Source organism: Prunus avium, chromosome 2 (assembly GCF_965620075.1).
Source record: "Prunus avium chromosome 2, drPruAviu1.hap1.1, whole genome shotgun sequence".
Lineage (NCBI taxonomy): Eukaryota > Viridiplantae > Streptophyta > Magnoliopsida > Rosales > Rosaceae > Prunus > Prunus avium.
Window position 1 is genome coordinate 37,150,341 of NC_142285.1, and position 16,837 is coordinate 37,167,177.

The following is a 16,837-nucleotide window of genomic DNA, read 5'->3' on the forward strand; positions in this document are numbered from 1 at the left end:
CTGAACCGAGACATCATGACCCATGTTAAAATCCCGCTCTTTGTGTTGCTAATCACGGTTCGATAGTTTGTTTTTACAAAACTAAATAATAATAAAAAGCCGGAAATGTAAACAAATTGTGGGTCGGGTTTCACTTTAGTTTGGGTTTCAAAGTGGGTTAAATTCACCGTGGTTTGTGTTTCGAAATTGTGGGCTTTGGGCTTCAAAATTTTTTTGGGTTTCAGAATTGTGTGATTAGGGTTTACTGTTTCATTTTTTTTTTTTGTTTGTTTGTGTTGTAATTTTTATTTTATAATTATTTTGTTTTTCTTTTCTTTTGTGATTTTGTGATTTTTTTTTATTTGCTTTAATACCTTTCATTTGTTGTTATGACATTGTTTGTGGCTAATTTTTAAACATTGAGGACAATGCTCATTTCTAGGTTTGGGGGTATTGGAGTTTAGCAAGTAAACTTGGTTTTTCTTAAAATTTTAAAAAAATAAAAAATAAAAAAATTTTAAATTTCTTTCTTGTTTTGAATCTTGTTTTGTTTAGTCACTTTCTGAACACATTTGATGAGATTGTGATAAATGTTGCATGACTTAAATAAAAAATTGAATTTTTTTTTTTTTTTTTTTTCCTTGTAAATTTTTATTGTAAAAAAATAATAATTAATTAATTAATTAATTTGGCATCGTTCTAGCATGACATGTTCAAAACCTTCTTTGCACTTGCCATTTGTTTCATAATTTTCCAATTAAAGGATTTGCATGATCTAAAGAATTGTATGAATCATAAATTAGACTTATTTAACCAACTATATAAAGTGAGCTTTTGAGCCTTGTACTTCAATTCATGAGTGTTATATACATACTCTTATTTTCTTGTCATCAAAGTTGTTGATCTCATTATTCATTGATTTGGTTGAACACTTAAAAGTCATTCATTCTTATGCAATTTGATTTCATGACATTTAAGAAGTGATATTAAGGCCCTCTTTGGATCGTTTGTGCCTTTCAAGCTAACCTTATGCATGCTTAAGCATGATTTTCCATTGTTAACCATTTTGAGCCTACATGTAAACCTTTTCTTTCATTTTACCAATTATATTTCCTCACCTTAGCCCGAAAAACAAGAATTTACCTTTATAAGGAACTCATGAGCTCTAATTCGGATGTGTTTTTCATGCTAAGTTTGGGAAGGGATATTACATAAAGAAAAAAAAATTCACTCAATTGGTGAAAGAAAAGAAAAGAAAAGAGAAAAAATTGTGATAAACTCGTGGTTGAATGAAATTTCATTTTTGGGTTTCATTTTTGGGCCTTCTAAATAAATTGGTGTTTGTTCAATTCAAGGAAAGGAGTATGAATAATTGTAAATGAAGGTATAAGGAGTTTTGATCGTGTAAAAGAAAAAATTCTAATCGTGATGATTCGAAGTCTTGTAAACAATTGTTTTATGCTCTTATATTTTGAGTTTCTTGGACTTTGTTTTATCCATACCCTTCATTTCTTACTCACCTTACACCCTTGGCCCCATTACAACCTATGCTAAAGACCTAAATTGATCTTAAATGTCATATGGTTGAATTGCATGCATTTTCTTACTTTTAAGTGTTTGGCATCCTTCTTGAGATCATATTAATGCAAGTTCTTCATCTTTCTATTTCGAGTTAAGTCTTTATGGTTTAACTCTAATCTCATGTTTATAACTGAGTGTTGCATTATAGCCCTCTTCTGAGTGATTCATTTGTGAGAGGACAACTTTGGTGAGATTTGAAGTTGAATTTGTGCTTTGTATGATTTTTGAAATTGTGTGAAAACTAAGATTGGGGAATTTGTTACATTTGGCTATCACACTACCACACTTTGAGCATGTTGTGTTTTGAACTTTGCCGCCTTGTAAATAATTTCTAAAATTGAGTTTTTATTGTTAAAATTTTTGAGTCATGTGCATGAGTCATTTCTCTTCAGAAAATGTTCGGAAAGATTGTTTTGAGTTGTATTTTTATTTCTTTTATTTTTGTTTTTGTTTTTGTAATTATTTTTGTTTTGGTTTTTGTTTTTGTTTTTGCTTAAGGACTAACAAATCTATTAAGTTTTCTAACCATTTTGTTTTGTAGAGTTAGAAAAACGTTTGTGGGTATCGTATCTGTTAAACCCTCAGGAGACACAACTCCTCCTACTAGGGATGCCTAGAGGTTTAAAGGCTTGTTGCATTCGCTCAATGCAATCGAGTTACCTACGAAAGTGGTCTAGTTAACTTCTTGTTTTGTTTTAAACTTTGTTTTGTGTTGTTTTGCTCGAGGACTAGCAAAATCTAGGTTTGGGGGTATTTGATCGGTGCATATTTACATATCATTTTGTACCCTTCTAGCTTATGATTTGGTTATGTTTTTGAGTTAAACTTGTGCTTTTAATCCTTTTTGTGTTTATCTTTCAGTTCATTGAGCTTTAGGTAATAATGAGGGCTTTGGATAGTAAATGATGCAATCCATGCATGTTAGGGCCTAATTTGGATGAATGGATGAAGAGCTTAAAGACAAACTCAATTTTGGCTACAGTCCCCTGCCAGCTCAGTTTCGTAGGTCATATTGCAAGCTTTGTTTCAGCAACCTACATAGCTCGGATGAGGCCACATTCTTCATGAAAGTTGTTCCAATGGGTGTGTACTATAACATATCCAAAATTCAGCCCCATTGGATAAATATGGAGTCTGTTACCTAGCAAACACAGAGCCATGCTCAGGATGGATTTTATCAGCGCGCAAAATGAGTTAGCAATTTATTTTGGCCTTAACTTCCTCCTCCGACCTTGGATTGGCCCAAATGATATATGGCTGGAAAGAAGACATTCTGAACTTCAAGTTTGAGTGCTTAAAGTCTTAATTTGCTTAAGGGAAGCCCAATTCGTAAGCCCTTGAAGTTGCTGGTCATGCTGACCTCAGGATGAGCTATTATTTCTGGTTGGAAGCTTGGTCATGGTGACATGAAGATGAGCTAGGGCTGCTGGTGGGATTTATTAGTGAAGTGCATCAACCATTTCAGATTTTATAATGGAAGTGTTGTATGCATTAGTGAAGTGCATCAACCATTTCAGATTTTATAAAACAAGTGTTGTATGCATTAGCCATACTTAATTCAGATTTTCAGCTTCCTTAGGCCTATATATAGTGAGGTTTCCCAAGCTTGTAAACACACCCCAAGGGGGGGAGCTCTCAAACACTTCTCTAGAGCTCCCTTCCCTTCTCTCCCTCAAATTCTCTTAGTTTTCCTTTCTAGTTCTCAATTCTAGCTTTCCTTTTGCTTCTTAGTTGTAATTTATTTTTCATTATGTAAATTCTTTTCTTTAGTTTCAAGTTTGATTAGTTTCCAAGTTTCAATTATGGTTCATGTTCTTATTCATTATGCTTATAAGTTAATATGCTAGTTTGAATGATTGATCACCATTTAGGCTTGCATGTTAGCTATCTTGGTTTGAATTAAGAGTAGACACCATACTTTAATTCGAATTGAACTATGAATAGGAAGAGTATGTATGGACATTCGACAACAGGGATTAGATACATGCTTGGTTGTTTAAATTGTTCTTCTATGCTTAATGGGTTCCTAATGCTTAATTTTAGGTTAGACAACAAATGATCAAATTAGGGAATTAGGAACACAAGGTTATGACCACACACCATGGCTTAATCATACATTAGCTAGAATCAATCCGTTAATCTAATTGAACTTGGGAACTTATCTACTTGAGTTAGTTATTTTCTTTCTTCCTTTTTTTATTTATTTCCTCTTTTTTTTCATTTCTGTTTTGTGTAGGGAAAATGAATTGGATCATTCAATCACCAATCCTCGTGGGATCGACCTCGCACTTACATATGCTATACTACCAAACGGCTCGTGCACTTGCGAGTATCACAAGTTGAGGATGCAACTGAATCCATTTTGGTGCAGCTGAAATCCACACAACAGTTGACTCGAAACCCACCTGTTTATAAACTAGTCAGCAGCGGGTTGACTCAAAAATGACCCGTTTTTTAATCGTGCGAGTTCATGTCGTGTTTTTACCGTGTGGGTTTCGAGTCGTGTAACGGGTCGTATCGGAAATTGCCACCAATGTTGAAGATCTATGAATTAATAGAGCGCATGATGAAAATGATAACCATTGTTTGTTGCCACTGGAAACCAAAAGTGAGAGCCTATTCCCTTCGTATTCATGATCCGTGAACAAATACCGGAGCAGCTATAAGTGTACGTATCAAGCAACTTAGATATACCAAAAGAAGATATATATATTTTTCAAAATTGTGAGATGTGGGCCTTAATTGTGGAGAAGATGTCGGCTAGAAAAGAACCTTGTAAGATCCATGCATGTTGCCTAAACAATGGCCACACGAATGAATGGTAATCTAGAACTCTACAAAAGACAGTGGTTGGAACAGCAAATCAAAGTGAAGAGCAATACTTGTGGTTTGTGATGATATGATATGTGGTCTAACCGAGAGAACACCCCACCTGAGCTACCATCAATTTTGAAGTGAGGCCGATAACGTTGTTCTATTAAGTAGGATGTTAAATAGCCAATAGAGTGATAGATAAATGTGTGAAAGACCGCCAGAAGGCCACTAGCCTCAAGTACTATGCGCACCAAGTCATGTACACGTTGTAAACGTTGTCAAATTTCAAAGAGAACAGTCAGCAACTTACTAAGTGGTCCCACGTGAGGAGTGTTGAATAATACACAGAGTTCCACATCGGAAACTTAATAAAATAGAAAGTCTCATATAATAAATTGTTCCACTCCTAATAAAATTAAGGCATTTTGACTTCCAAGGAGTAATGTGGAATTTAACCATAATTTTAGACGTACCACTATAAATAAGCTTAGGTTTTTTTTCGTTTTATGGGCACCCAATGTATTATTGTATATGCATAAACTAAAAGGCTAGCCATCAAATTCCTCCTCCACCAATCATCTTTTCTAACCTAGGTTTCAAACTCTCAGAGCACGTCTCGATTTTATTTCCGTTACATTAATTAATCATCAAAAAATAAATAAATAAAAATATAAATAAAAAGAAGTTGACAATAGGCTAAAAGACAGAAATATTTTTCATTTTAAAGAGAACTTTACAGAGATGTCCTACACAAGAACGTCCAGCAGAATTCATCAATTCATTAGTTTGTCTTATCTTCTATTCCTTAAGTGTATTGTTGGATGAGCGATGACATAATTGTCATTAGTAGGCCTAAGCGGGCTAAATTAAATTTTTGAATAAGAAAATAACAACTCACCTAGGCTATAGTCCATGTCAGTCCCTTCTTGGGACCATCCCTGCTTATATGTGGACGAGGATTAGTCCAATCCCAAGTTCGGCTCTTCATTAGTGGTCCATTGTAAGTCTTTTTCTTTCGTATGAAAAAAAAAGAGCAAACAAATTACAATTTGATGTGTATGTAGAACATCTCAGTCTCCCTGGTCCATTCTATTTCTAAGCCTTTTCTTTTTGTAATAAAAAAGAAAACAAATAGTTCTTTCCTCTTATGACCAAACCCCGTTTAAATTGTGCTTCAAGTTTAGAGCACAATTTAACCACGTTCTGCTATTTCTTTCTTTTATTCACGTTTCTTCTCTGCCTATGCCGCTTATTTACGGACGGAACACAAACAAAGGCAAGTGTGTGAACATTTGTTTCTGCCATGTCAATTTATGCATTGCTGCTGCCCCAGCCTAGTACCACACCACATGGGCTCAAACAAAGCAAAGTTGATTTCAACTTGTTATATTAACTACTAGGTTTTTGTTTCCATTTTCAATCATTCAACAATATCTGCACTGTCAATTAATTTTGGGTCGAATTCTCAAATTCCATCATAATATTTGCACCATTTTAATTGTCAATATTTTTTAAAAATAATATGCCAAAATAAAACGGTACAAATAGTTTTATGTTATTTATGTTGTAAGTTGAAATAGTATGAATAGTTTTATTTGTTTTCGAGGAACCCGAAAATATATTGTGTTGATTTTTTTTGTTCGAAAAAGTTAAAAAATAGATGACATAGACATGCAATGTGCAGAAACCAAAAGGCTAGCCTAACTCGTACTTATAAAAAAGATTGCCTTCCAATTCCTCCACCTCTCATCTTCTCAATAAAAAGTTGCACCTAGGTTTCAAACTTTTAGTGCACTTATCGATTTAATTTCTATACAAATTGATCATTTCCATGGCTTCTTTCCAACTTGATGACCAGGTTCTGGTACAAGACACTTCGTTCGTGAGGACATTGACTCTGAATAGGCCTCGCCAGCTGAACTGTTGGCATAATACCATGGGTCCAGCCCATGATGGAAAAACATTCTTTCGGTGGTCAAAAGAGAAACCAACACAATGATGAAGCCAACATGATATGATGATGTCTTTAGCCAATGATGGTGTCTCAAGCAAATGATGCTGCCATCCGTTGGAAGAAAAATCTAAAAGCTTCCAAACTTTTCCTTTCTCAAATATAAAAGGACATGCAAGTGTGCATGCGGGAGAAAGTGGTGTGTGTGTTGTGTGGAAGAGTCAGAGAGAGTTGTGTGAGTCTTGTGTGCTGCACCAGAGGGAAGAAGCCGAGAGAGAGGGAAGAAGCCGAGAGAGAAGGAGAGAACACCATCTGCAAAAACCATTAGTATTCCACTCCAATTATGTGAGAGTGAGAGAGTTCATTGTGTTCCACTCTAAGTGTGTGAGTGAGGTAAAAACAGGAGAGTATAGTGTGGTGTCATTGTACTTTCTCTGTGTGTATCATCAAGCCCTGGGCATTGGCTTGGTAAGATCTGTCTTGTTGTACCCATTATTTTGTTATAGTGGAAGAAGTTTATATTGCTACCCCGTGGACGTAGGCATTGCCGAACCACGTTAATTTCTGGTGTTCTTTATTTTTCTGCAATTTCATTCTAGCACTAACCGATCCTAACAAGTGGTATCAGAGCCGGAAGCAATTCCATCGTGAATAGTGCTCGTGAACAGTGCTCGTGAATAGTGCAGAATGGAAGGAAGCTCTATGATCAAACTCAACAACTCCAATTGGGTGACCTGGAAACCAAGGATGGAGGATATTCTTTACTGCAAAGACCTACATGAACCAATTGAAGGTGCAAAGGCCAAGCCAGCAACAATGTCTGATGCCGAATGGACAAAGCTGAACCGTAAAGCTATCGGCAACATTAGACAATGGGTGGATGACAGCGTGTTTCACCATGTGTCTAATGAAACAGATGCGCACTCTCTTTGGGAGAAGCTTGAATCCTTGTTCGAGAAGAAGACCGCAGCCAAGAAAGCCTTCTTGATCAAGGAGCTCATCAATATGAAGTACAAGGACGGTTTGAGTGTGACGGAGCACCTGAACAACTTCCAGAATCTGGTCAACCAATTGGCAACTATGAAAATGACGATTGACACTGAGTGGCAAGCTTTTTTGCTGCTGGGTTCCTTGCCAGATAGTTGGGAAACCTTTGTGGTGACTGTAAGTAACTCTGCTCCCAATGGTGTTCTTACTATAGATAGTGTTAAAGATAGCATGTTTAATGAAGAAACAAGGAGAAAAGTTTCAGGCATCGAAAGCAGCCAAGTACATGTGACAGAAAACAGAGGAAGGAGCAAGAGTAGAGGACTAAGAGGTCGTGGAAAGAACCCAAGTCGCTCCAGGTCAAGATTTAGAGGAAGCTGCCATCATTGTGGCAAAGAGGGCCATATGAAGAAGCATTGCCGTGCATGGAAGAAACTGCAAAACGAAGGTCACAACCAAAGGAGAAATGAAGGCGACAACCAAAAGAAAGAAGAAAGCAACAACACCGCAGCAGTCTTAAGCGGCAATGAAACTGAGATTCTCTCTGTTGAAGAATGCCTAAACATGGGTCATCATGATCAAGGCACCGAATGGATTTTTGACAATGGCGCTTCGTTTCATGCCACTTCCGAAAGAGAGTTCTTCAGTACATACAAAGAAGGAGATTTTGGCATAGTGAAGATGGGAAATAATAGCTACTCCAAAATTCTTGGAATTGGTGATATCTGTCTCGAGACTAATCTTGGATGGCAGTTGCTGCTGAAAGATGTGAGACACGTTTCAGAGCTGCGTCTCAATCTGATATCTGTTGGTGTTCTTGACCGACAAGGTTTTGAGCATTATATTGGCCAAGGAAAATTCAAGCTTACCAAGGGCTCTATGGTGATTGCTAGATCAAATCTTTGTAGCACCTTATACAGGTCATATGCCAAAGTCTGCAAAAATGAGTTGAACCCAGTTGAGGACTCTTCACCAGAGTTGTGGCACAAGAGGTTAGGCCACATGAGTGAGAAAGGCCTACAAGTTCTGGCAAAGAAGTCTTTTATTCCCTTTGCCAAAGGTACGCATAAAAATTCCTGTGAGTTTTGTTTATTTGGAAAACAACATAGAGTTAGTTTTTCTACACCATCTACAAAGAAAGAAAATTTGTTGGAACTTGTTTACTCTGATGTGTGTGGTCCCATGGAAGTGGAGTCACTAGGAAGAAATAAATATTTTGTTACTTATATTGATGATGCTTCACGAAAGGTTTGGGTGTATTTGTTGAAAACCAAAGACCAGGTGTTCCAGACATTCCAGGAATTCCATGCCATGGTAGAGAGAGAAACCGGGAGATCTCTCAAGTGTCTCCGCAGCGATAATGGTGGAGAATATACATCTCAACAATTCAGAGAATATTGTGCAAAGCATGGCATAAGGCATGAGAAGACAGTTCCTGGTACTCCACAACACAACGGTGTAGCTGAAAGAATGAACCGGACCATCATGGAAAAGGTCAGGTGTATGTTGAGGACTGCAAAGTTATCCAAGCAGTTTTGGGGTGAAGCCGTGATGACAGCTTGTTATCTGATCAACAGATCCCCATCAGTTCCCTTGGGCCTTGATGTTCCAGAAAGAGTGTGGACTGGAAAAGATGTGTCTTACTCTCATCTGAAGGTGTTTGGCTGCAAGGCGTTTGTGCATGTGCCCAAGGAGCAAAGATCAAAGCTAGACTACAAGGCCACACCGTGCGTCTTCCTTGGTTATGGTGGTGAAGAATTTGGCTACAGATTGTGGGACCCAAAGGCAAAGAAATTCATAAGAAGCAGAGATGTGATCTTTTATGAAGATCAAACACTAGCAGACCCTGATGAGAAGGCTCAACCTGAAGCTGTGATTAAAGAGGCTGTTGACCCATTAATTTCAGATAGAGAAGCACATGGTGACATGCCAGAAGAAGCTGCTGAAGGGACATCAGAGATTACTGATCAGGGGGAGCCTGATCAAGAAGAGCGAAATGATGAGGAGCTTGATCAGGGGGAGCATTCAGCCTTACAAGAAACTGAAGCTCAGCCCAGAAGATCCACCAGAAACAGACGTCCAACTACCAAGTATCCTTCATCGGATTATATCCTGCTGACAGATGATGGAGAGCCCGAGACGTATAAAGAGGCCTTAGATCACAAAGACAGTAACAAATGGTTGAAGGCAATGGAGTCTGAGATGGATTCCTTATTGAAGAATGATACTTATGAGCTGGTGAAGCTACCGGAAGGGAGAAAGGCACTAAAAAACAAATGGGTATTCAAACTGAAAAAGGATGAGCAAATGACGAAGTACAAGGCTCGCTTGGTGGTGAAGGGTTTTGGTCAAAAGAAAGGCATTGACTATGACGAAATTTTCTCACCAGTGGTGAAGATGACCTCTGTCCGCGTTATCTTGGGTATGGCAGCTAGCATGGATCTTGAACTTGAACAACTAGATGTGAAGACTGCATTCCTTCATGGAGATTTAGAAGAGGAGATATATATGGAGCAACCTGAAGGGTTTAAAGTTAAAGGGAAGGAAGACATGGTCTGCAAGCTGAAGAAAAGTCTATATGGACTTAAACAAGCTCCAAGGCAGTGGAACAAGAAGTTCGACTCATTCATGATGAGTCATGGATACAACAGGACAGTTGCAGATCCATGTGTCTACATCCGACAATTCGCGGGAGGTAAATTCATAATACTTCTGTTATATGTTGATGACATGTTAATTGTTGGTCAAGATGCTTATATGATTAGGAAGCTAAAGGAAGAGCTGTCCAAGTACTTTGACATGAAAGATTTAGGACCAGCAAAACAGATTTTGGGCATGCGTATTGTTCGTGACAGGAAATCCAAGAAGCTGTGGCTGTCACAAGAGAGGTATGTTGAACGGGTGCTTGAAAGGTTCAACATGAAAGGAGCCAAACCAGTGAGTTCACCTCTAGCAAATCATTTCAAGCTAAGCAAGAAGTCATGCCCGAGTACAGATGCAGAAAAGGAGAAAATGGCTTCTATTCCTTATTCTTCTGCTCAGACATTGCTCATGCAGTAGGAGTGGTGAGCAGATATCTCTCCAATCCAGGAAAGGACCACTGGGAAGCAGTCAAGTGGATTTTAAGATATTTGAAGGGTACATCAAAAATGTGCTTGTGTTTTGGTGGTTCCAAACCGATTCTAGAAGGATTTACTGATGCTGACATGGCAGGAGACCTTGACAGCAGAAAATCTACTTCTGGGTACTTGTTTACTTTTGCAGGGGGAGCTGTATCTTGGCAATCCAAGTTGCAAAAGTGTGTTGCTTTATCCACAACAGAAGCTGAGTACATTGCAGCTACAGAAGCATGCAAGGAGTTGTTATGGATGAAGCGGTTCCTTCAAGAATTGGGTTTGAAGCAAGAAGACTATGTAGTCTATTGTGACAGTCAGAGTGCTATTGATTTGAGCAAGAATTCAACATATCATTCCCGCACCAAACACATTGATGTACGATATCATTGGATAAGAGAAGCCATTGAAGACAAGTTGCTGCAGTTAAAGAAGATTCATACTGACAAGAATCTATCAGACATGCTGACAAAGATTGTCGCTAAACAGAAGCTGAATTTTTGCATCAAAGCTACTGGAATGGACTTCAATTAAATTTGGGGTCATGCACGGTATTCCTCCCTCATGGTCTGGAGGGGGAGATTGTTGGCATAATACCATGGGTCCAGCCCATGATGGAAAAACATTCTTTCGGTGGTCAAAAGAGAAACCAACACAATGATGAAGCCAACATGATATGATGATGTCTTTAGCTAATGATGGTGTCTTTAGCCAATGATGGTGTCTCAAGCAAATGATGCTGCCATCCGTTGGAAGAAAAATCTAAAAGCTTCCAAACTTTTCCTTTCTCAAATATAAAAGGACATGCAAGTGTGCATGCGGGAGAAAGTGGTGTGTGTGTTGTGTGGAAGAGTCAGAGAGAGTTGTGTGAGTCTTGTGTGCTGCACCAGAGGGAAGAAGCCGAGAGAGAGGGAAGAAGCCGAGAGAGAAGGAGAGAACACCATCTGCAAAAACCATTAGTATTCCACTCCAATTCTGTGAGAGTGAGAGAGTTCATTGTGTTCCACTCTAAGTGTGTGAGTGAGGTAAAAACAGGAGAGTATAGTGTGGTGTCATTGTACTTTCTCTGTGTGTATCATCAAGCCCTGGGCATTGGCTTGGTAAGATCTGTCTTGTTGTACCCATTATTTTGTTATAGTGGAAGAAGTTTATATTGCTACCCCGTGGACGTAGGCATTGCCGAACCACGTTAATTTCTGGTGTTCTTTATTTTTCTGCAATTTCATTCTAGCACTAACCGATCCTAACATGAACACCCTTTCCCTTGAAATGATCTCTCGTCTGTCAGAACTTTTCCAGGCCTATGAGGACGACACCAATGCCAAGTTGATCATTCTCAAGGGTAGAGGAAGAGCATTTTGTTCTGGCGGCGATCTAGCCGCCATGCATCGTCACTTTCTTGAAGGAAATCTGAAATATGGTGAAGAAGTTGTTCAGAAGATCCTCAACTTAACCTATTTGATAGCAACATACAGTAAACCCCAGGCAAGTATGCAATTAATTTCCATAATGTCTTCAAAATCTAGGTTTAATATTTTTTTGGATACTAAGTGCTAATACTTGTATCATCTCAACTGGTCAATTAGTATACCATATGACATATCTCGCATCTTCCCCGAGATGGTACAAATAGTTCTATCGTACTTTCTTTTGCAGACTCGAAGTTTTCCTAGAATTCCTTCAATACCATCTTTTGTTATTTATACATATATTTTTTAAAATAGGTTTCAATTATGAATGGGATTGCAATGGGAGCTGGGGTTTGTATTTCAGTACACGGAAAATTCCGTGTAGCAACAGAGAATTCCATCTTTGCAATGCCAGAAAATGCTCTGGGATTGTTTCCTGATGCGGGTCATTTCTTGTCAAGACTTCATGGATTTTTTGGAGAGTATTTGGGTCTTACAGGTACAAGGTTGGATGGTGCTGAAATGCTGGCTTGTGGTCTGGCAACTCACTTTGTTCCCTCAGCCAAATTGTCTCTGTTGGAAAAAGCACTAATTTCCAGAGCAGCTTCAGCTACATCAAGCTGTGATCTTGCTTTTATTTCAGCAATTATAGACGAATACTCCTTGCAGCAACCGGCTCTGAACGAGAAAAGTGCTTTACACAAAATGGATGTCATTGACAAGTGCTTTTCCAGACCAACAGTTGAAGATATCTTAAGTGCCCTTGTGAAGGAGGTTACTACAACAGATGCAAACAGGGCAGGTGATGAATGGCTAGCTTCAACGATTCGATCGCTGAAGAAGGCGTCGCCGATGAGCTTGAAGATTTGTTTGAGATCCATTAGAGAAGGAAGGGTGCAGGCAATGGATGAATGTCTTGTCCGCCAGTACAGCATATGTTGTCATGCTATGAGAGGGCAAATCAGCAAGGACTTCAGAGAAGGTTGCAGAGCTATCGTGTGGGACAAGGATAAGAAACCAAAGTGGAAGCCTTCTAGTTTGGATCTCATCACTGACCATATGGTTGACCACTACTTCTCAAGGTTGGATGGTGATGAAGAATTAAAGCTCCCTCAAAGATCCAACTTGCCTGTATTTGCCAATGCCAAGCTTTGAGCTAATTGTGATTTTGGGGTGTTTCTCTACCCTATAGCTATCAATATTTCAATTCCCTCCCTAATGTTATTCAAATATTTCATTAGTGTACACACCCCACCATTTTCTCACCCCACCCCACCCCACCCCAACTTTCTCATTGGAATATGTACAACCAACTTGTCAAATAAACCATACATATATACATATCTTGTTTTTCTTTTCTGGTTGCCAAAATACATATCTTGTTTGTTAGTTCGGCTTATATATAGGTACATATACAATTGGAGCTTGTATTGTTTTGGCCCAACGAAATTGGAGCTTGTATTGTTTCGGAGACTCGAGAAGAAACGCATATTGGAGCTTGTATTGTTTTGGCCCAACGAAATATAGGCTCTGAAAATGAAAAGCTAGGTAGGGTTGAACTTCAGAAGAAAATTGACTGGTCCAAAATTTTAGGCTTTGGGTTTGGGTGACCCAAGCAGATTTTGATCGCACCAGTTTCCCAAGTAAACGATTAAAATAAAAACAAAACAAAACGATGTTTCTTCTTTTTCCTATGCATGACTGAGAGCATCTCCAATCGATATGTCAAAAGTGCCACATAAACATTTAACAGCTAGAAATAACATCTCACACACTCTAATCGATGTGTCAAAGTTGATGTGGAATGAAAGCTGAAGATTGAGATGTTATTTTTGACATCCCAAAAGCAAGATGTCAAATTAATATTTTATTATTTTTTCTTTTCTATTCTTTTTAATTAAAAATAAATCAACACTAAAATGTAATAAAATAATTTAATTTGACATATCGGGTGGAGTGTAAAGCTGTGTAAGATGTCAAATTGCCACATCAGCCATCAAATTTAAATTTGATGTTTGGTATTTGACATCTCCCTTGGAGATGCTCTGACGACTTTACTTCCCAACCTCCAGAGCTTAGAGACGAGCTCACAATGCCTACTTTTGAGCCTTCTGATAATGTCAATGTGTCATGGCAATGCTCATCGATTGTGAAGAAGAACAACAGAAAACCGATGGTCTAACTCCAATGCCTGAGCGCCTAGAAATCTTGCCTTCTCAGTCTTCGAATAAGAGGGACGAAGGGGAAGAGGGTACAAGGAAGAGGGTTTTCAGTGTGAGCAATTTCAGAGGGGTTCTTTTTCCCTATTTGTATGGAGTTATGGTCGTCCCAAGGAGATCATCAAGTTAGGATAGAGATAGCATCTTGGGGTTTTCGCAGAAAATTTGTTGGTTTTTGTTTTCATGTTTGTTGAAGTCCTTTTGGATGTTGTTCTTATAATAATGCACTGTCCCAATTGTTTGATCATTTTGGACAGTTTGTTTGTTTGTTTATTTATTTTTAATTCAGTAAAGTTGTGTTCTATAGAAACAGATTTTTGATTACATTGGGAGAAGGGATTGTGTGGCTTTTAATTTGTATGTTTTTCCTGAAGTTGGGTTTCTACGTGCAAGATTGTTAAGGTTGAGTATTAATTTGAAACGACCCCTAATAAAGATTGAGTAATTTTATGTAGTTAACCCAATATAATATAATAGTAGGAAGATGCTGCAAAACAAATTGAATCTCCAAACTCGCTCTTCATGTCCTCCACCACCCAAAAGAAAAATGACACTCCTCCTTATCTTTTAAGATTGCAAAGGAGAGAAGGATAATCATGGTTGATATAAATTAAGGGAGTTGATTTTCACACTCTCCTTTTGTCCACTTATACTTCCTTTTTTTTTTTTAATACTTTTAAATCAATTTTTTTATTTTTCTTTCCTATTCTACCCTTATCCTAAATTAAGATTTTGATAACTGAAATTAAAAAAGGTTAACCCCAAAAAAAAAAAGTCTCAGCAATATAAAAAAACAATTTATGTGCAATATTCCAACAAACTAAACCATTTTCAACTTGTGTTTTTTTTTTTTTGGTCTGAACCATGAGATGGTCCTGGATGGGCCCCAACTATGGATGGCACCTTTAAGCCTTAACCACAACCCAGACTAATCCCCACTCACACCGGGTCGGCCCGTAAGGGGTAAAGTGTTGGCCAAAGTGGTGACTCCGTACGAGAGCAGGGATCGAACCCCTGACCTCTCTTAAAGAATGAGAGTGCCGAACCACTCACACCAACCACCTTGGTTATTTTCAACTTGTGTTTCAATTGCTCTAAAATGATTCCTATCCTCAAGTAAGCTTCGAATGCCAGTAAATAACTCAAATACCATAACAAAGCATTGAATTGCACAGTAATTTCTCAAAAACCCCAAAACAGGAGAAATTCCAGAATCTTCAAAACAACCCTTAAAATTTACCTTAGATTGTTGGGCAACGGTTCATGAATCTGACAACTAGAGAGAAAGTTATGATATTTCGAAATTTTTTCAACCAAACTTTGTTTTTGGAAGTTGCAGACTCCCACGGGGAGGAAGAAGAAAGAAATTAATGCAGGGTAAAGGTAGAATTGGAAAGAAAAAGAACAAAATTGATTAAAAAAATTTTAAAAAAACAAAAGAGAATATAAGTGAACAAAAGGGGAGTGAGAAAATTAGTTCCTTAAATTAAATGCGATTTGGAATATATCCTTCAAGTTTCTCCAAGCAATTTGAAATAAGTCATGAGAGGTAGTTTTTGATATTAAGTGAAAATTTTGAAATATATAAAAAGACACAATTAGATATTTTTTTGGTTGTTGATAAAGATGTTGTATTAAACATCATAAGAGTATACATGGAAGAGGATGACAACGTCCGAAAGCTAACGTGAAAGCTAGGAACAAGAGCAGAATCTTAAAAAGATTCGCAGTTTGAACTGATCACCACGAAACAATAAGAAAGAAAGAAAAAAAACTACTGCCCAAGACGCAATCAGATTTGAAGGCTAAAATAATGAAGTTTGAATGGTATAAAAATACTATAGACACACAAGTACAAATTCGTGGGGACCAAGGCCGAAAAGAAGAACCTAAATAATATAATATATGACTTTATATGCAGGGATGGACCCAGGATTTTAAAATCGGATGGGCTAAATTTACCTTATGTACACATCGGAGAGTGGAACATAAAGGTCCAACTACTGCAGCGTAACAATTCGTTCTTTTTTTATATTTATTTTTTCACTTAAAATGGATTATGTGTGAAGAGGCCTATCACTTGAAGGAAAATTAGGAGTAGGTTATTCATAAAAAAATAAAATAAATAAAAATAAAAATAAAAAGAAGTTGGCAGTAAGCTAAAAAAATGAGAACAAGACGGAAATATTTTTCATTTCATAGAAAAATTTACAGAGATATCCTACACAAGAATGTCCAGGAATAGTTAAAAAGAATTCATCAATTCATTAGTTTGTCTTATCTTCTTTTCCTTAAGTGTATTGTTGAATGAGCGATGACATGATTGTCATTAGTAGGCCTAGGTGGGCTAAATTAAATTTTTGAATAATAAAATAACAACTCACCTAGGCTATGGTCTAGGTTAGTCCCTTCTTGGGACCGTCCCTGCCTATATGTGAAGGATGAGTCAAATCCCAAGTTCGGCTCTTCATTAGTGGTCCATTGTAAATCTTTTCCTTTCGTAGAAAAAAAATAAACAAATTACAGTTTAACGTGTGTGTAGATTAAGTTCAACTCTTCATTAGTCTCCCCTAGTCAATTGTAAACCTTTTCCTTTCGTATGAAAAAAACAAATAAATTACATTTTGATGTGTATGTAGAACATCTCAATCTTAAGTTCAGCTCTTCATCTTTGAGCCAAAAAAAACAAAGTTCAGCTCTTCATTAGTCTCCTCTGTTGATCGAAATAACGACTGAAGCTCTAACTCATTAAGCACTAACCTGCGGAAAAAAACTAACTCTGGT

The 16,837-nt window shown here is 37.6% G+C and overlaps 1 protein-coding gene across 1 annotated transcript; it reads left to right on the forward strand.

The window, feature by feature from the left end:
• The first annotated feature begins 6,199 nt into the window (after nt 1–6,199).
• Nucleotides 6,200–13,212, forward strand: LOC110765547 (3-hydroxyisobutyryl-CoA hydrolase 1-like). Its single transcript, XM_088249310.1, has 3 exons — nt 6,200–6,296; nt 11,657–11,910; nt 12,150–13,212. The coding sequence occupies exons 1-3, from the start codon at nt 6,206–6,208 to the stop codon at nt 12,987–12,989; spliced, it is 1,185 nt and encodes a 394-aa protein (XP_088105436.1). The 5' UTR covers nt 6,200–6,205; the 3' UTR covers nt 12,990–13,212.
• The last annotated feature ends 3,625 nt before the right edge of the window (nt 13,213–16,837 follow it).